We start from the raw sequence: 20,172 nt of genomic DNA on the forward strand, positions 1-20,172 counted from the left end.
GTACCACAAATCCAGCCAATGAACAAAGCAATGCTTGTTTGGAATCACAACAGGCACCCATGAAGTGTTCTTTGTGGATCAAAATCCTGCCATGTGATTCTTTATCCAACAATAGTTGATTTATGTAACACCTCTCTGTGTACCTCCTCTCAGCCAGCCACATTCCCAACAGCAATATTTGGTACCACAGAGCCCAGGATGCAGCTAGATGCCAAACCTTTCGGTGATAAAAACACAAGCAGTGGATCTCTTCAACGTGCTAATAAATGATGAGGCCCTACCCTTGCTGGAGCTGGTGACAAAATTAACAAATTTCAGCAAAACAACATTTGGCCTGCTTGTATTTTTTTTACTTTAATCTAAAACTGTATACATATAAAAAGACAAGCAAACTGAAGATCTAAACCTTATTGTATATGAAATATGTTTTAGCAGTAAACAAATAGAAATTTTCAAAATATTTTGAATAAATAGATAGATAAGGCTCAGTTAAAAGAAGGTGTTTCCATATCAACTTCAAATCTCTAATGGATATAAATTTTAAAAAGTGCTTCTCCCACCTTTTTTCTTGTTAGCATTTCTTTCATTAAAACTCCCTTGTAAATATTAGAATTGCTGTACAAATTGTATTGGCAGTGAAATTTGGCAGGCAGGGGTGGCTTTACTTTTAGTACCATTTGGTTTACATTAATTCAGCTGTTTATGTTACCATAGCACTAAAAATAAAAGCTGCCACAACAGACAGAACAATGATTTTTAATAATCTGAGGCTTCCCAGATAGGAAACACACAATGCACTTATGAATAGATTATCTGAGTATTAACAATGAAGTTTGTTTGAATAAAATTCTGACAGCAGCCTGAAAGGATGTATGTTATTCCATCTTTATGCTAAAGTGGAAAATCCCTTATGAAACAAAAGCAAGATTTTCTGAGAACTGTTTTATTACTGAAGACTTTGGCAGAAGCAACCATCCTGCCTGCTCTCAGACAGTCCTGTCCTGTTGGGAGAGGCTGAAAGAAGAACATGAGGGATTGGTGGCTGGTGCTGAGTTTACCTCAGAGCATCCACCTGTGACAAAGGTGACACAGTCCTGTGTGTGTGGGTGACACAGAGAGGGCAGGACAACACAGAATCCATCCAGTGCCTCAATTAATGAAAATAACATTAACATTGATTAATTCCCAATGCCACATAACATGCAACAGCTGGCAGAGGAAAACCATTAAGACAATAAAACAGTTTGTAGGTTTCAGAGATATTAAAATGTCAAACTGAAGATTGACCACACCTACCCAAGGTCAATTCAGCAAATTAAGTAGAGACTATCAGAAGTATAAATCAATACAAATTAAAGCTCTGTGTGAACAAAGTGGCCTAATTTATTGGCATCCAAGTGGCAAACACTGACTTTACACTTTTCACACATTTAGCTTGGGAGGCTGATAATTGAAGAGCTGATAATAAAAGAAATATACACTCCCTACTTCTCAAAACACTTCACCTGTGAAAGATTCCAATCATCCCTTAGTTAGCACTTCTAAGCATTTAGTTATGCTTCTCTGTTTTAAAATAAATAAATATAAAAGTGAAATATACTCACACTCCACCAATTACACGTAGTGATCCAATTTCCTGAAACTCCTCTTCACTACCAAACAGTGCTGGGACAGAAGTGATGTTTTCTGAAAACTCTTTGGACCATCCTCCAAAGTGGGTTTTCTCATATATTATTATCTAGAAAACATGACGTTGAGCTTAATCCTTCACAAGTAGGCAAGAAGCCTCTCCCTGTACTTTGCTGAAGTTATTTCCATGACTGCAGTTAACAGCTCCTTCAAGTTCCTTATCTGCTGAATCACACAGATCAGCTATTAACAATATTTGCATCTGTTGCAGCATTTAGTAGAAAAACACCCAAGTCAGGCGTGTATTTGCATAATTAAAAGTTACCCAAAGCATTAGTGTTTCTGTAGAAAAAGGAGGACAAAAGAGCAATAGCCCTGGATCAGCTTTCAGCTCTTCAGATCACAGAAGGATCAGGGCCTCACTCACAACTCCTGTACTGGAAAGGGGCTAGGATGGAAGGCTTCTATTCCTGTCCTCCTCCTCCCTTCCCTCTCCTTTTCTTTTTAAACTCAGTATGTTAAATGGGAAAATCTACCCCAATCCCTTTATCATTACAATGACTAATGTGTCAAGTCAAAAAAACTCATTTTATAGCAAATTCACACTTTCCTAGTAAGGGAAAAACAAACTACTGGTACTTTTACACCTCATCAAACACTAAGTGAACTTGACAGCATGAGGGAATTTTTCTTCAGCAGCAAGCATGGAATAGTTATCAAAGATCACACACCAAACAAAAGGAAAGTAGCTTACATAAAGATTTCATATTCCCAAGTGCTTATATTTTATTCTCAATGCTCTCTGTGCTTACCTTGACATTCATGGGCATTTGCACCTTTAGTCCACCCTAAAAACAAATGGGGAGAAAAATAGATATTTATATTAAACCTGAAGCTCCCCTCTGGCATGTGTTTTACAGTACTATCAGAGCATGAAGTCTTTGCAATTTTATTCACCACTTTCAGTGCTGGCCATAGATTTCAAAAGGCCAGACACACTATAAACCTGACCTACAAACAAATCAGTGCACTGACAAACCTCTTAGACTGCAAGCAATTTCCAAGTATCCCTTCATGGTCTAGAATTCTAAAGTAAATGTTTTTAAACTAATTGATACTGATCAATTTTTAAAATTAACTCTTAAAGCTTTGTTGTATGTATTTCAAATTTCTAAAGGGCAAATGATGCAATGGTAGAAGAAAGAGAAAACAGCAGGAGAGAGAGAAAATAGAGTCTGACATATTCATGTTTATGGTCAAAGAGCAAATACAACAAATGCATCTTCTCTGGAAATGTGAGTGAATAAGAGACTGACCTCACTTGAGTGACTAAAGAGACAGCTAATAGGTCATACTCCTTTATGGCTTTTAAACTGTCTTTCTGTAGGCCTGCTATGCACACAGTAAAATTTGTGTTATACCCCTTCCCATTCCTCTCACATGCGGATCCAAGTGCTGTCTGTCAACACAAAAACCAGCTGCACCTCCCCAGATTTATGTGCAGAGAAATACTACTGGGTAATAAAGTCCTTATCTGGTCTTCCATCCCCACTAGACCCTAACTAAAGAAAAGAAAATCATAACTTTCAGAAGGGCTTTTTGGTTAATTAATTGGTGTTGGATGCAATAAAATTAAGAGCCTTTCTGTCTTATTTGACCTCCCAACAACAGCAGTTTCCCAGGAAGATGTTGGGGGGTGCAAAGCCTGACAAGTCATGTTGACCAAAGCAAGCACACCACGGAGAATTAACCCAGAATGAACATCAGAGCCCAAGCTGTATTTAGGTCAAAACATCTGGGGAAGCAACAATAAGAAAAAGGAAGGCACACAACTTATCAGGGAATTGTGAAGTCCTCACCATTCTTAAGGGACGCAGAGATTTTACATCTGCTGAAGGAATTTCAGGTGGTGAATCACATTCTTCCAAAACTGTCATCTCTCCCTTGTAATTCAAGTCTGAATAAGCAAGCCATCTACAACAGTAAGGACAAATGACTCAATCAGTTCACCAATTAGATTCCCAATACAAAGATCTTATTACAATTATTTTCCTTTTTGTACTCATAAGAGCTAGATAATGTTTGAGACAGCACATCAAAACAAAGCTGTATTTAAATATGCTGGCAACATCACTGCTAGGAAGATCTCAGATACTTTTTCTTAGTCCAAGCTAAATGTAAATGAAAGGGAAGAAAATTACCAATTTGTTCACTCACTTAAAAAAGCCACCTTGCTATTCTGTGAGTACCAAAAAAAAGCCAGTACTGAGGATGAGATCTTTGCATTGAGTTTCATCTAAGATTATCACCTTATAAATTAAAAGGCTTCTTACATCAGTCCCATGTCATTTTTTTCAGCGGAAGTTATTAAAGTATGATTATTTACAACAATCCTTTGGAAAGCTATTGTAATTTTAACATGAGTATTAAAAATGCTGGGAGTCCTTCAGACTGTTCTAAATAAAAAAAAAAAGCTGAATATAGAAGCTGGACACAGGTTTAGGAGACCACACAAGGAATGGAGGAAGAGGCATAGAGCCATATGGAAAATTATTTTCTTAAAATGACCAAGTTTTGTCAAAACTAAGACAAGACACTGTTTTTAACTCCTTCACCACCCCAAGCTCCACAGACATATTGTGAGACAGTGGGAAGGAAGGCTTGGCTCACATGGAAAGGCAAGACTCTTGTAATAGAAGAGCTAATGTCATTCTGCAAATACTTATGGGAAGAGCCACACAACTCCCAAACTTCAGGAACTGTGATGTTTTGGCCCAGGGAACAACAGCCCATTCTGCCCAATACAGGAAGTTCTGGGCTGCCCAGGGGCCTGTGTCATACTGCATCACCTCCCTCCAGAATGTCAGGGATTGCCTGTAGCTTGAGAAATGCTTGGGTGATGCAACACTCATTTTCTGGTGCTCAGCCACAGTGTTATGGTTGTAACAGGGTGGGTGACTTGGGAGACAGTATCTATTCTCCAATGAAATAAAAGCTAATTATAGCTGAGCTGCTTCCTCTATTTATAAAACTACTCAAATATGGAATTACTGAAGACTTCTGCCAGCAACTAGGAAAAAATGCCTTGAAACTAGGAGCCCACAGAGCACAATGTTGACATGTAAGGCTGGGAATATTACATGTATCTTTACTAATTTCTGGGAAAACCCCCCAGATATTGTTCATGTGGCTGACTGATGTTCATATCCCGGTATTACTCTTCTACCTCCTGGCAAAATCCTGTTAAAAAGGTTCAGTACTCACACTCCTGATCTGACTCTTATATAAGGGTTTTTCTCAACATCCAGCTCTTCTAAATTGGCAACTGCACCCTGTATGCAGATGGGAAGTCCCTCTGTACTACCAGCTGCCGGGCAGAACTCCACCTCTGGAATGCCACAGTCCTGTGGAAACAAATCAAAGTGTAATGTTTATCCACACTTGCAGACTCTGCCCCCATACATTCTCTTTTTTGCCCCATCTTCTCACCCTTCTCCAGCTTTCATAGGATGGAGGGTATTATTCTTTTTAAAATGGAGACTGGAACTTTTAGAAAAGCCAAGGGAGGTAAATTTCTAGCTCCCACTAATTTTCAAAGAAGAAATGTATGTCTGTCAGGCTACTTGCATGAAGGCCAGTTTAAATATCCTCCAACCAAAGGGCTGAACAGCATTATAAGAATGACTTCTTTTTTAAAAGGCAATGCTTCCATCACACACATGATGCATGCATGAACTAAAACTTTCCATAAATATCTATTACATTCCCACTTCCACCCCTCCATGACAATTAAGTTCTGTAATGCAGAATCCAACTACAGTATCAAGCCATACGACTTCAATTTTTTTGTTGTACTAAATAAATCTGCAGCATTTTAGATGAAGAAAGGAACAAAGACCAGTATTAGAAAATACCTACTCTGTTAAGTAGACACTTTAGCAATTTTCCTGTTACCACACAGCAACAACCTCCATTTCTTTACTGGAGGTTTACTACTGAGAGACACCACAATGGAGAACAAACCTGTTGACCACATGCTCCTCTCTAGAATTTGCAGGGATTTTATTGACCCATCCTCATTTTGCAGTACTTATATAACATGCATTGCCAACACTTTCTTCCCCAGCACTCAAACACATCGTGAACCAACAAGGATCTTCTGCAAGTCCCTGTTTCAGCAGGGTGCTCTGGACCAGCAGAAGGCAGCTCAGGTGTGCAGCTGGAAAACTTCACTGCTCAGTGATAACCTCCCAGAATACTTTCCCTTCTCCTCCTGACCCACAGGCCCCTTTGCTTTAGGACAGAGGGCTTGGACAGCATACAAAGATTCCCAAAATCCTAACGTGGCTGGAGAAAGATGCCCCTTTCATGTGTTCCAGAGAAGAGGGATGAGGAATGGTCTCTGAAGGTGCCCCCAGGGAAGCAGGATTCCCCCAGGGATTTCTGGATTTGGGGAGGAGCCAGGAGGGGCACACTGCGATAGAGAGCCTGCGTGGACTGTGGCTTCTGAAAGGAACACAAGAGCTTGCAGGGAAACCCAGCAACAGGGCACAAAAGCCCTGGAAGCTACAGCACCTCATCTCATGACAGCACCTGCAGTGCTCTCCTTTTGCACGTGGGTTTTCAGTGGGGTTTTCACGGGGTAACATCCCACTTCTTGGCTCACAGGGTTTTTTCATTAGCTACTGAACTGTCAGCACTAAGTGTGGCAATTAGAATGGATGCACTTCAGGATATTGTTTCACTTTCCTTCTGAGACCTGAGGTAACACAGTAATACTGCTTTGGCAGCTCTCCCTCCTGCACAATCACATTTCCTCTGTATTGTACCTTACAAACAATGCTCACTCTTTGTTTTTTGAGCAGAAACTGCAATACCGGAATTTTTATTTTCAGATTAACAAACCCAAAAAACTAGGAGAAAAGACTTTCTAGTACAATGCTGCTTTATGGGAAAATGCTAAGGAACGCCATTCCTCAATTATAAGCGTATTGCTAGACAAGATTTAAAAAAAAAAATCTCCTCATTGTTCTCACACGTATCTTATTAAATCAAAGTTGAGAAATATTTGAAGTCTGTGGATTTTTTTTCCCTAAAAATATCTGATATGTAAGAAGGCTGAAATTCATAAATCTAGCAATAAAGCTTGATCCAGAAAATTGGAAGTTGCACCTAGAAGAACTCCACAAATAATGATGCCAGACTCCTAATGGCCTCAGATAAATTCTGAAACTAAGTATCTACAAGACTAGACAAGTAGCAAAATAAAAGTATTTGCCTGAGGGCTCAGACAGAATAGGAGATGGAGTATGCTTAATTTTAATTCAGTAGGAGGCTTTTGTTTTTGTTTTTCATTTAAGATTGGAAAAAGGCAGTCTGTAAGCTCTTTTCAAGTCTGCTGTCCTGACTGGAGCTCATGAGGCAGTCTGCAGCTCAAGAGATGACAAAGTACCAGTGGAGGTAAAGCACAAACACTCATAATAAAGTCTCCCCTACTTATCACCATCTCTCTCCAGCCAGATTTTGAAAGCAATAAAAAAGCTCTACTCATATTGATTGTATTTTTGTGTGTGTTCTAGATTAAGTCCACAAATTTCTTTCATAAAGTGCCACACAATAAACTGAGGTTTTCATCAAAACCAATTCAAGTATTTATTTTTAAAGGTGGTAACATGGTCGAGCAGGAAGTACATCATGTTTTCTAAGCACATATTTTTAAAGTCACAAATACACATTTTGACTTACATATGGAGTTCAATTTACCTGTACTGATGCACAGACTGCAGAGAATGGTAACATTTATTGTATGAGATGAATGCTATATATTTGCAGATGTACACTCTATACCGTGCCATTAATTTATACAATTCAAGCATGCAAACTTAGCTTGGTAAATACTGGCCCCAGCATGTTCATATTTGCCTGGGCATATTTAACAGCCCTCATTACCTTCAGAGGCTCTTTAACATTGCCAATTAAGCCACCATCTTTAGAAACAAAATGAAAACCACACAAATATGACAGCAGTCAGGTGGAGATCCTTCAGTCCAAAGCCCTGCCATCTGCAAGGCGTCAAGATTTGGAAATAAGATACACACATGCACAACTATTATCATGCAAAACTGCTACCACAGTATTCCAGCCCAAACTGGAAGGTTTCCTCCCTAAACCCACCCCCCAAACTGTGCCACCCCCCACCACAAACAGTCCAAACTCTCGACATTCATTGTCCTACAGACACATCAGGCAAAAACAGAATAAAAAGCAGGTCAAAGAGATTAGGCAGCTGTGCTCATTTCCAGTGATAACACACAACCAGCAAATGCTTAGGTAGATCACAGCCCCCAGGCATCCCTCTCTGCCTGCCTTACTCTGCGGTATTCTCCTCCCGCCTCCACGCAGTCATCCTGGAATGCCTGTGCTTCCCTCCTGGTCTTTAGGGAGCTGGGATGTTTATAAAGCATGTGGAACACTTACAGACACCTCCACAAGAGGAACATGGCCCTCAGCAGAAAGGTGAAAGCTCCTTCTGAAGAGGATTAACACAACCCTTAAGCCTTTAGCACTAAATATTCCTCTTCAGTGGCATCTAGGACATTTTTCTAGCCTGACCAAGAGGTCCAGCAGAAGTGACAGACCTAAAGCCTTCAACCCCCTCAAGGTGATCTTGGTTGTTTATCCTTCTAGATCTAGGATTACAGCCCTAACAGCTCCAGCAGGGCTAAATAAACTCAGCACTGCTGGTCTTCTCCTTGGACCTGTCAGATGTGGTGATCTAATCAGCCTGTTTAACTGGGGTAGTTTTGTGTCAACAACAGGACAAAGAATGACTGAAGTCTGGCTTAAGCGAAATGCCAAAACAAGGATGAGAGAAGAGCCTATTGAAAACCAGGCCTAATTAACATGATTGCTTTGTAATACAGTCTAGACACCATTTTACTTTAGATACACATTTTGTCTTTAGGATGCTATCTGCTTCTGGATTTTTTTTTTTTATTGGAGCTGTTGGTCCTCCAGGCTTTTTTGCATATTCATTAATTCTGGTTCCCAGTGCTCCAGCACTGTACCACTCTTGTTACCACCCACCACCACCAAACTCAACAGGGCTGGTAAATAGAATAATAAAAAGGAATTAAATGATTACTGTCCTGTAAAAACCAGCCAGCAAATCCATCTGAAGCTGCTGGGTGTCTTCCTATGGCATCTGACAAAGTAGTCCCTGCTTAAATTATTAGCTTCTTTTCACCTGGCAAACCACACAAACAAAAGAAACACACCCTTCTTGTAATAGTGTGAACAATCCCATTACAAAGAGCTTTGCTTAAGAAGATTCCACAAGGAATCCAGGTATTCCCTGTCTAACCATCTTGCAGACAGTGATTGTAAACTGCTGTTTCAGATCCCTTGTCATCCTGCAAAACAGTGGTTCACAAGACTATTCCAGAATGGAGGTGTCAGAAACTCTTCTTGGCTCTTATTTTTGGGAACATAACATTTAGCGCCCTCTTTGGGCTTCCACAAACAGATAGAAAAAAGCTCAATGTGTGCAGAAAGGTCAAAATATATATTTACAGTAGGCCAGAGAACAGACCTGGCTAAACAGATTGTACTGCAGGAGCTCCACTAAACCTGGGTGTGCAGGCAGATTTTGCTAGCCTTGGCTTGTGTCTTAGAGGAAATCAGTCTCCACATCATTTCAGACAGATCTTCATTTTACTGGTTGCACAATCTGTTTCTTTGGAATCTCCTTCCCACAGTTTTCTTGAATTTAAATACACATGGATACACCTAATGCATATCCATGGTTAGCCAGGCCACAAGCTAACCAAGAAGTTAACAGAATCTCTGCTTTTTGGGGAGGCTTGAAGCCAAATCAAGAGGACAAAGATACTGGCAGACTGTTCTTCAGTCAATATGTTAGTTAAAAAAAAAAATAATTAAATGTACCTCCCACAGTTTCCTTAGTAAAAAAACTGTTTTTCCTCTTCTTGGCAAGCTGTTTTCTTCTCAAATATTTAGCCAGTGTTCAAATCTGCTAACTCAAGGCAACTGAGAGCCATTAAACAAAGACCATTAAAAACTACTTGAAAAACTGGAAGACAAGCCAGACAACCTGGACACAGAGCCAGTATGGCCAAACTACCCTGGAGAAAAGACACTGACAGCCTATGAAAATGGCAGTAAAACACACACACACGAGCTGCCTGAAAAAGAATCCACTATTTGTCAAATAAAAACAAAGCTTACGTTTTTCACAAGAATAAATAAATAAGCGAGCACTTTGGGAAACTACCTTCTAAAAGCAGTTCCACAGCAGCCAAAAAACAACCAAAAAACAGTAGTGATGCCTTCATGAATCAAGGTGTAGAGGACAAAACCTGGCCTGGTGAGGGCATTAACTCACCAACCACACAAGCTAGAGGTTTAATTTACACGAGGAAAGTGTTGATTACTGCAGTAGTGTACAGTAACAAAGCTTTCCATCATCATAAATGAACCCCAGACTGGAAGAACAAAAGTCAAACCTATTTAGCTGTACTGCAAAAGTTTTTACCAAGCATAATGAAGTTAAGCAAGTATCTTTCCTATCCAAGAGTCTTCTTTCATAGCCAAGACACATCCAGCTTCCCTTGGCTGTTATTGTGGAACACCTTCATTTATTTAGTTGTCTTCCACATTACTGATCAACATTCATATAGCCTATTGGTCAAAGGCTTTTAGTATGTTTAGCTCAAATAAATGTTAACTTCATTATTCTTGCCTTCAGTCAGCCTCTTTTGAATTAATTAATTCCTAAGTTTTTTAAGAGAATGAAAAAAGTATTTCTAATTATTATGACATTATGCCCCTGTACTGATGACAAAAAGGTTATCAATTTTAAAATGACCTCTATACCAGCAGAAAACAGAAAAAAACACTTTACCAAAAATCTTTTACATTGTGATACAAATGATATTCCACTCACAGCAAGGGCCACTGCCCTGTGAGTAACTGGAATGTTACACTGAACAATGAGACCACTAAGTCTTCTTAAATCACAAGATCTGGAAAATACATTCCTCATTCACTGAATAACAAGGGATGCATTATATTTAGTTGTAGGCATTTGATTATTATCTTTTCAACAAAAAGCCTTTTAAACTGAAGGCTGTAGGCAGAGCTGTGTGCTGTAGGTGTACCACTGGTCCAAGTGGAGATCCTACAGATGGCACAAAAGCTGTAGAGAGAATAGCAGCAGTTTTTGGAGGCTATACTGTACAAACAGGATTGAAAACCCAACTACTACTGAGGCAGAAGCCATACAGACACAGCAGACATCTTAAGATAAAAACTCCTTCAAAAAATATGAATTGATTCCATTTAATTTCAAACAACAGGCCAGGTAACCATCTAAAAGCAGGGAAGCCTGTGTCACGTGAGGGTGGCGGCAAAGAAACATAATCCACCTGCTCAGTAACTCAGGAAGAAAGGGAAATGTAACTCAGCAAAAGCCCTGGAATTTATCACCTAGAAAGTGAAAAGACTGAGTCACAGCAAATTTGAACAAAGTCAGGAACACTACACACACATTGTCCTTTGCTGCTAATACACCACTGTGACCAGCAAATCAATTATGCATGTGAGAATATTGTGGAGAAAGTCTGTACCTTTGTTACGTGTTTGATGGAACCAACTGTGAGGTTTCTTCGATGTTTTATGCCTGGGAGATCCCAAAGGTGATCCAGCACAGCTTCTCCTTCTTCTAGTACATGTCTTCGACCCTGGAACTTTGGTTTCTCATAAAAAATCCAACTGCAATAATGATAAAAAGAACCGAGTCCTTACTGGTAGAGCATATCTGATGGGAAGCCCAGGAAAAAGCTTTTCTTACTAAAACAAGTATCACATCTTTCTTATGCTGTCCCTCACTAGTCACATTCACTTTGGTATTGAAAAGGAAAATACACAGTTGTTCTCCAGGACAAAATATAAATAAAGATGCAGCTAAGCTACAATGTGAATGAGCAGCCTTATTTTACCAGGCCAAATATACCAACTGTCACATCAAAACATGTCCTGTTCAGGCAGACACTATAAAAGGCAGAAAACGTACTAATAATGGCATTTAGTATTCCCTAGGGTGTGAAAGAAATGTATGCAAAACCACACAAGGCTGCCTCAAAACTGCATAAATGTGACATGCATGGCTGGCAGTCAGAAACATTCCCTGCAAGCCCCACCAATTAAATTCCAATGCAACAACTGACACAGACCTGGTCCCAGCTTCCCAAAGCAAATTGAGGAGCACTTGCAAACTTAAAGGTCCTTGTATATATCCTTCTGTGTCCACATTCCTTTCAATGCCACATGAAATCTAGCAGCTGAGAATGTTCATTTGATGGTTGTTTTGCAAGAGCTACTGTCTAATGAAACTGAACTGTAAAAATCCACCTTTTTTTTTAATACACTTATTTCTAGTCATGATTATGGCTGCACTGGCTCAGCACTTCAGGCAAGAGCTCTAAACTCACTTGTGGCTCTATTAGAAACTTTCTGTCGAAGCTATCTCCCAGGAGAAACAATATATTTTTTTTAATGCAGTATTTAAAACCTTGTTTTATGCTTTTTCACTGCTATCAGTCTAATTATAAAGCAAGAAAAAGACACTACTGCAGATGGGACATGTGTCATAAATAAAAGAAATAAAAACACAAGAGGAGCACACAAGCAGTCTTTTGGAAAGACTCTATTTAAATACGACCTGGATTTCTTACCATCCTCTAATTATCCTAAGTACTGTTCCAATGGGAAAGATCCACGATGAGGCATCTAGCACATCTGAATGAACTTCTTGTTTACTTTTGTTGCCACAAGTATCATAAATAATAATCTGAAACAATACACAATGCATGCAAATGAGGGCCCATTTCAACACAGAGCACAGACAGTTATTTTTTTGCTTGCAATTTGTGCCCACTCAACTGAGAGGCTACACAGTTTCTTCCTTTATGAAACACTCAATGAAAACAGTTGCTGAGAAAGAAAGGAAAATTACTAGTGGCAGGATTTTAAATAATATATTCTCACTATTAGCATGGGAAAGCACATACTATTAATACATAAAAATACAGAAAATTAGACTAACAACTTCACATGCCTTCCATTCAAAAATTACAGTATGACAAATTATTCCATGTATCATATTGATTTATGTGACACAAACTCTGCTTACCTTCCCTGGTCTTGGGTTGTATTGGAGACTTGCCCTGTCAATGAGGTTCTGAAATTAAAAGGACATGGCAAACAACCATTAACAACTACAAGAGTGGCACAAAGCACATGCAGATTATTCTGGGTCCACTATTGCTGTACATGCACACAACTGTCTTTAGTAGAAAAAAACAAGATTTGTTTCATTGCCATTCAGAGCTGGTGTAAATTATTTAACAGTGTCAATCAGCAGAAAGCAGCATGTGCTAGAAAGGAAAAGCTGTTATGAAGTTATAACCTTTACAACTGTATTATCCCTTCCCAGCAAACAATAAAATGCATTTCTTAACAGAGGAAAAAAAAAAAGATACATCTATCACAGACTGGAGTATCCCCAATGTCATGGAAAGACTTCTTCATTTACACACTTGGTTCATGTGGCACTTTCAGATTCTAAACATGGGAAGAACTCTTTCCATACCCTCATCTGCCATTGGTTTAAGCAAACTAAAAAAAGAAATCCTAATCTATGGGAGCAGCTATGTTATCTGCTTGCTAACTGAGCTATAGTTTGTAGAAGACACTGTGATGAAACAATCAAAGAGCCCAGTAAGCTGATATTTATAAATTTTTTTGACGACTCTATTAATCTCAGAAGTGAAAGGACTAAAAGAAGAATTTTCATATAAAAGGCAATTCCAACATCTACAGGTTGAAATATCCTCAACATGGAGAAGTCTGTCTTGTGCTATTACAGAGACTTTTTATTATGCATATTTCCCCATTTTACCTTCTGTTCACATATTCTGTTTTACAGTTAAATCACTTTCACCTGTGTGCTGAACCAAGACTGTTATCTTTTAAAATTTATTTCATCAGAAGACTTTTTTTTTTAAACTATGAAATAAAAAAACCCTAATGACTTCTGACAAAAACTTTTGACTGCTTTTATGACAAAAACTTAATTAAAAGGTAGCAAGGAGGATAGGGAGGCAGCAACTTTGAAACTGGGCTAATCACTTTGATTATAAATATCATGTGACATGACATCTTACCGCTGACAATTCTCCCAGTTTTGGCACGGCGTTATCTTGAAACCAGTGAATCTTTGGCTGCAGCATATCCTGGAGAATGCTTCCAAACCTGGTCCCCTTTTCAGAAGAGCCTTTTCTGGCAGATTTCAAGTACTGGTAGTACACACTTGTAGGAGGCTGTGTTACAGCAGCATCAGCTTTCTCTGGAACTGGTTTGCAAGGTGTCTGACTGGGAGAAGACACATCTGGAAACTGTTCAGGTTGCTCCTGTGAGTCAAGCTGCTCTTTTGAAAGAAGAAATGATTGCTCAAGAAAAGATCTTTGGTCATTTGATGGAGGGGTTTCTTTAAAACTCCCTCTGCACTGACTGGAGAGGCAGTTGTCTTCTCTCTCATCATCAAGAATATCTTCCTCATACGAAGGTTCTTCCTCCTCTTCCTCCACCCCGTCCTCCTCATCCTCCTCCTCTGTGCTGAAGCGGGCAGTGAACTGCAGGCGCTCGGACACCGACTGGAGGAGGGAAAGCACAGAGGTGTGCTCAGAGCTGTCTTTGGAGACCCCCCCAGGACGGCTTTCGGGAGACACATCCGTGGACAGCAGATCTTCCTGGGAGCTGTCGTCCTCGTAGATGGGAGACAGAGAGAAGGGATAAACTCTGTAGCGCTTGGCCTCCACGCTCAGGAAGGACTCCGAGCCTCGGCTCTCTGCTGCATTGCTCACCTTGCTGTCCTGCCCATAAAGACACACTGACTCCTGCTTCTTCTGTGCTCTAGCATGCCTCAGATGATCTGTATCGTCTGAAGGCAAATCAGAAGGAGAAAGAGAACCTGTTTGCATCTCATCAGTTGAGACAGATTTGTTCTCAGTTTGAAGTGCACCTTCGTAAATGATGGTAAAAGAACTGTTTTCCCACTGTTCAATTAGTGGAGAAGAAGCCAAAAGTTCTGTTGGTTCCTTCATGTTATTGCTGCAGTCCAGGCCATTTTCTTCAAGCTCATAATTTCTTTCCATGTCTTGACCCTTGATTTGTGCCAGCTTCAGATTCTCATTATTTTGGGCAAAAATTGTGTTGAAGCAGTGTTTCCCTTCACTGGCCTCTCCAGGAACAGACAGTTCAGGTATCATGGACTGTGCATCTAATCCAGTACTAACCTCTGCTCCCTCATTTGCCCCTTCTGCTAGTTGCTCTTCACTTTCCACTGCCTTTGAATTTTGTAAGGTTGCTTTTAATTGTACAGGTACTTCCTCTGCAGGCTCTTTCCCACAGTGCTCATACAAACTGTCCCCTGCATTGCTTTCCAGAGACATCTGAGGGCTGCTTTTATCTTTGGAGTCACTCTGCAGGCTGATACATTCTTCACCACACATAAAAGATGACAAATTAACATTTACAGCTGGCAGCAGCGTGCACTCTGGCATATTTGTATTATTGCTTGAACCTTTTAACTGCAATGGCAAAAGCATTTCTTCAGTCACAGCAGCATCTCTATCTATAAAATGTAAAGTTCCATCAGATTTTCTACTTATTGCTGATACTTTGCCACACATTTCTGCTGCAGCCAGATGATCACACACTTTTCCATTGTGCTTCTCTTTTGCTGGTGTCAGAAGATCTGATTCTGGCCTTACTAAACTGCCAGAAGAAAGAAATCCATTTGTTTGACAAGTAATTGCATTATTTGCTACTTTTTCATCTTTTTGGGGCCAACCTATGCCATTTTCCATACAATTTGGAAGCAAAGGAGGACTTGAGCCATCTGCCTTTTCACAGTTTACAGCTACAGTCTGAGTTTCAGCCATCTCTGCTGGTTCCTGAAAGTTGGCAGGAAACCTCATATCCAGACTTAAAGTCTTTGGCATTTCAGCCTCAGGTTTAGGCTGAATATTTCCAGAAAACATTTTCCTCTCAGTGCCTCCCTGCTGACTGGATGCCAGTTTTTGTATGGCCGAGTTAATGACCACATCAACTGTTTCTTTTGCTTTTAGTTCTAGCGCCCTATGTAGGTCAATGTTATCAGGGATGGAAGAGAGTATCTCTTCATCTTGATTATTTGTATCCACTCTTTCATTTCCTGTAAACAAAGATGAGCCTCCTCCACCGGTCTCATTAAAATCTTTTAATGACTGCACAGCTGACTGGATTTCTCCTGCTGCCAGCTGTCCACTTTCAGCCTTCTGATAATTCGCCATATCCATATTTATTAAACCATCCTTGTTCCCACAAAGCTGGCAGACACCAAAGCCTTCTTTTGCTATTATTTCTTCTGTAGCCATGTGTAAAACCAAGTCCACTACTTCTTCAGCTTTCTTCAGCAAAACAGCAGCATCTGGGAAAGAACATTCCTGTCCTTTCCCAGAACAGAGCCTATTTGCCTGGGCAGGTGCAGCAGCTTTTTGGCCAGAAGGGGCTTCCAAAGGAGCAGAAGCACCAAGAATCACCTGCCCCACAGCATCCCTACACACAGTCTCAGAATGGGCTGACTCAGATGCAGTTCCCAAAGATATCAAGGGACAGATGGGTGATGACATTGCCCCTGCCAGGACACTGCTGTCAGCCTGTTGTGTGGAGAAGGCTTCATCTGCCCCATCACTAGCTCTGTCTCTGGAAGAATTACTGTTCCCCTGAGCAGTGCTGGACATCTCCAAGGCAGAAGCAGGAAGGTTGGAAGCTTCTCTGGATACCAGAGGAAAAGTGGGCTTGGACATGCAAAGAACCTCTGTAACTACTCCATCAGCACAGCTATCAAGCATAGGAGGAGCAATCTCAGGTTCCTGAGAATTTGCTGGGCTGGAAGTTCTCAGGTCTCCTAAGCAAGGTGGCCCCTCGGTCATCCTATTCACAGGGATCATTCTCCCAGACTCTGCAGCTGGAAAAATAAAGCTGTCCTTTTCAGAAGCAGCAATTTGGCCATTTTCAGAGTTAGTGGCAGAAGGCAGCATGTTTCCTTGTTTGTCAGATGAAGAATCAATTACTGTGGGTGATAGCCTAAGTTTATTGCTGTTTTCCTTCTTGGAAGAAAAATTAATACACCTGCTTTCAGAAACAGGTGGAGACTCAGAAATTAAGTCAACATCATCTTTTTCATGGCTGAAAGTAGAATGGTTGGTCAAAGGCCTTCCTTCAGATCTCAAGGCAGAATGAGGAACCATCATAGAGGTAGACTCGTGGGTTGGAAGCACTGTCAGCTCATCAAAATGTGCTTTCACACTTTGACACCCATGTGCACATGGTGACACATTGGCAAGGTTTTCCACTGCAACCTCACACAAAACCTTCATTGTTTCCTCACTCTCCATTCCTGGACAAGGAAAACCAGTCTGCTGTGTGCCAGTATCCTTAGAATTCTCCACATGGATTAGCCTGTGACCATTCTGTACATGCACTGCTTTCCCTGACCCACTCAGTTCTTCATTACAAGTCCCCCTGCCCATGACTGTATCTTCATCATGTCCAATAAATGACTCTGAAGCAGTTAGATTGCCTGTGGCCAAGCACTTTCCTCCTTTGGATTCCATGCTGAGTGAAGTAGGTATTTGTTCATTAAAAGGGAAAAGAACGGTAGCAGGAGAGTTCTGTGGATTTTGCTCTCTTTCCACAGCTGTCACAATCTTCTGCGCATCACCATTTCTTGGATCACCATCTTTATTGTCACTCCTGGTGTGCTGATCTGCTTTCTGCTGAAATGTAGTGGTACTGAAATGAAGCCTCTGGACATCCAGTGTTCGCTCTGAGTGATTATTCACTTGATGATTACAGCAAAGTTCTCCCTTCCCCACCTGCAGTTCTTCATTAATTGGCTGGCTTTTGGACTTGGGTGAATGTAAACAATTATCCTGTATTTCTTTTGAGGATTCCTTATTACCTGCTTTACTACAATAAATTTCTTTATCAAAGTTGGAAGTGGCATTTTTGTCTGTCTGAAACAGAGTTCCTGTTTCTCCTGGCAGATCATCTTCTTTTCCAACCAAATCATTTGCAGAACTGACTTGAAGGGAATGAGTACTCTGGGAAGTGGAATTGGTTAGGATCCCGCTGATTCTACCACTAAATGGCAATAATGAATCTAGTGAATATGTCCTTTTAACTTTTGTTGCAGCTAAAGCAGGTGCATTTCTTAAATGTAACTCATTACATGATTCAGTGCATGAAGCTGGGGCCTTTGCAATTCTTTCATGTTTACTTCTGCTCAAGCAATGCTGAGCTTTACCAGACTGTTTGCTTCCCACTCTAAGTGCAGAAAAATTTAATTTGGCATCATCTTGGTGATCTTTACCCTCATCTCTTCCACTTTCTTCTATTAGGCATCCTGATTTCAGAGACAGAGCTGTCTGGACTTCTCCATTCTCTTTGACTGTTGAAACATTTCTGTTCTCAGGACTTTTTTCTCTTTTTCCCATTTCTGACTGGTTCCTCAGGAGCTGCCTGATCCTTGCAGAACCCCGATATGTTGCGTATGTGACTGCAGGTGCCTCTGCCTTCCGTCGTGTCTGCCTGGAACGAGGATCATCAATATCAGCAAGGACAGACAATAAACTGCTGGCACAATAATAAAGTTTAGCACTAGCTGTAGATGATGTAAAATACTGGTTTACTCCACAGGTTAGCACAAACTGTAGATTGCATTCAACACTACTTTCCTCCTTCTTCTGCTAAACAGAGGTTTGTGTGACAAATGATATAGACACCACCTTTTACCAAAAAAGCCAACTTAAACTATAAGTAAGAAAATAGATGTTGGCTTGACCAACTTCTATAATTTGTTTTCTACCAGACCAGGGAATTACACTGACAAGTGTCACTGCAAGGCAACACTTGCAGAGATTAATAATCCTGTTTTGAAGATGTTTGATCCTTCCAAAATAAGCCTACATGTTAAAACTGAAGAAAAGGTACTGTACTGACATTCATTAAAATATTGAATTGAAATTTAAATTTTTACCCAAGCTCTCAACATATTGTTAAAAAACAGGAGGAGGAGGAGACACAAAACGTGGGGAAAAAAAGGAAGCATATAACAGGGGATAGTTTTTTGAACCACAGGGTAGTAAGGAAAGAGATTGAATGAGAAATGGGTAAGAACGAAGACCCTTGGAATGCTGGATGGAATACCAAAATGGTAAAACCAGAAATGTTACAAGGAATTGATAGATCTAGCTACTCATTAGTCTTAAATTCAGCAGCAAAAAACAGTGCATGCAAAAACAAAGAAATTAAAGAATCACCACAGAGGAACTGTGATCCTGCTCCTCCACTGCTCTTTCTCCTAATACTAAAAATAAGTGCAGAGCCTGTCACTTACAATTTTCTGAAGAAGCAGTTTTTCTCTTTCCTTAAAACTAGGAGACATCACAAATACCCACCTTTCTTTGAAATGCTTCTTTCTCCCCTATTTTTCCGCCTGTTAAAGAATTCTTGCAAAAAATCAGTCACTGTCAGCTTTTCCATTCTTCACCTTAAGACAAAGTAGATGCTCAGACTAGACTTGAACTCTGTTCTGCCTCAGCTTCCACTTAAACTAAGAAGAAACCCTTTCAAAGTCTGCCCTGTACCTGCTAACACAGGGAATGCTGGAATCAGCCATTCAGCTGTCTGGAAAATTGTCCTAATAATTTCAGAAGACTCTCTTGGGCAAAAAAACAAGAACAAAAAAAGGTGTTGGCTAAGATTTTGATTTCTAATATAAAAGCATTGTAATATACAAAGATAGCTTAATAGCTTCTAAAAGCCCTCTGCACCTTCCCTCATTCGTTCAATTTGTTTAGAAGTTGTTACAGCTCTAGAGTTGAAAACAAATAATTTAAGTGAGAAATAAAAAATAAATTTACTAAGGAAAGTGAAACATCTGAGTATCACTGAGTAACTAAATCTCATCTGTATGGATTCTGAGTATATATTCTCTCAAAAGATATATGAGAATACAAATCTGGAATGGATTCACCAATTAAAAATACAATCTATTTTCTGGCAAGATCTTAGAGGCCAAGATTCTCACTTCACTATTAATTTTATTTTGAAGAGAGAACTTATTGCTGTTTAAAATCACAAGTAAAGAATATACACAGAGTACAAGTGAACTAAATGTGGAATTATTCAAATTCATAAACACTAAAAGAGAGTTATAAACAGTCATTTATATTCATGTTTTACTCTGTCAGGTACCTTTAGGCTAATGCCAAAATACGTTAATATGAGCATTTAGACTTTGTGAGAACTTCAAAATTAAGTTTGTATTGGGGTTAAATTCACTGTCATCTTTGATGGAGCAAAATCTCAATACAGAGTTTGTTGGCCAGGTATATTAAGTCACAGAGGAAACAG

The 20,172-nt window shown here is 39.9% G+C and overlaps 1 protein-coding gene across 1 annotated transcript in view; it reads right to left on the reverse strand.

Moving 5' to 3' along the window:
• The window catches only part of CRYBG3 (crystallin beta-gamma domain containing 3), an 81,503-nt gene that overhangs the window by 25,734 nt on the left and 35,597 nt on the right, over positions 1 to 20,172 (reverse strand). Inside the window, exons 4-11 of the mRNA XM_064411082.1 lie at positions 13,875 to 18,345; positions 12,842 to 12,889; positions 12,384 to 12,499; positions 11,277 to 11,421; positions 4,894 to 5,033; positions 3,489 to 3,603; positions 2,442 to 2,477; positions 1,605 to 1,738 (exon numbers count right to left, since the gene is read on the reverse strand). Of these exons, the coding sequence (XP_064267152.1) occupies positions 1,605 to 1,738; positions 2,442 to 2,477; positions 3,489 to 3,603; positions 4,894 to 5,033; positions 11,277 to 11,421; positions 12,384 to 12,499; positions 12,842 to 12,889; positions 13,875 to 18,345 (5,205 nt within the window). The remainder of the gene's footprint in view (positions 1 to 1,604; positions 1,739 to 2,441; positions 2,478 to 3,488; positions 3,604 to 4,893; positions 5,034 to 11,276; positions 11,422 to 12,383; positions 12,500 to 12,841; positions 12,890 to 13,874; positions 18,346 to 20,172) is intronic.

Source organism: Passer domesticus, chromosome 2, assembly GCF_036417665.1.
Source record: "Passer domesticus isolate bPasDom1 chromosome 2, bPasDom1.hap1, whole genome shotgun sequence".
Lineage (NCBI taxonomy): Eukaryota > Metazoa > Chordata > Aves > Passeriformes > Passeridae > Passer > Passer domesticus.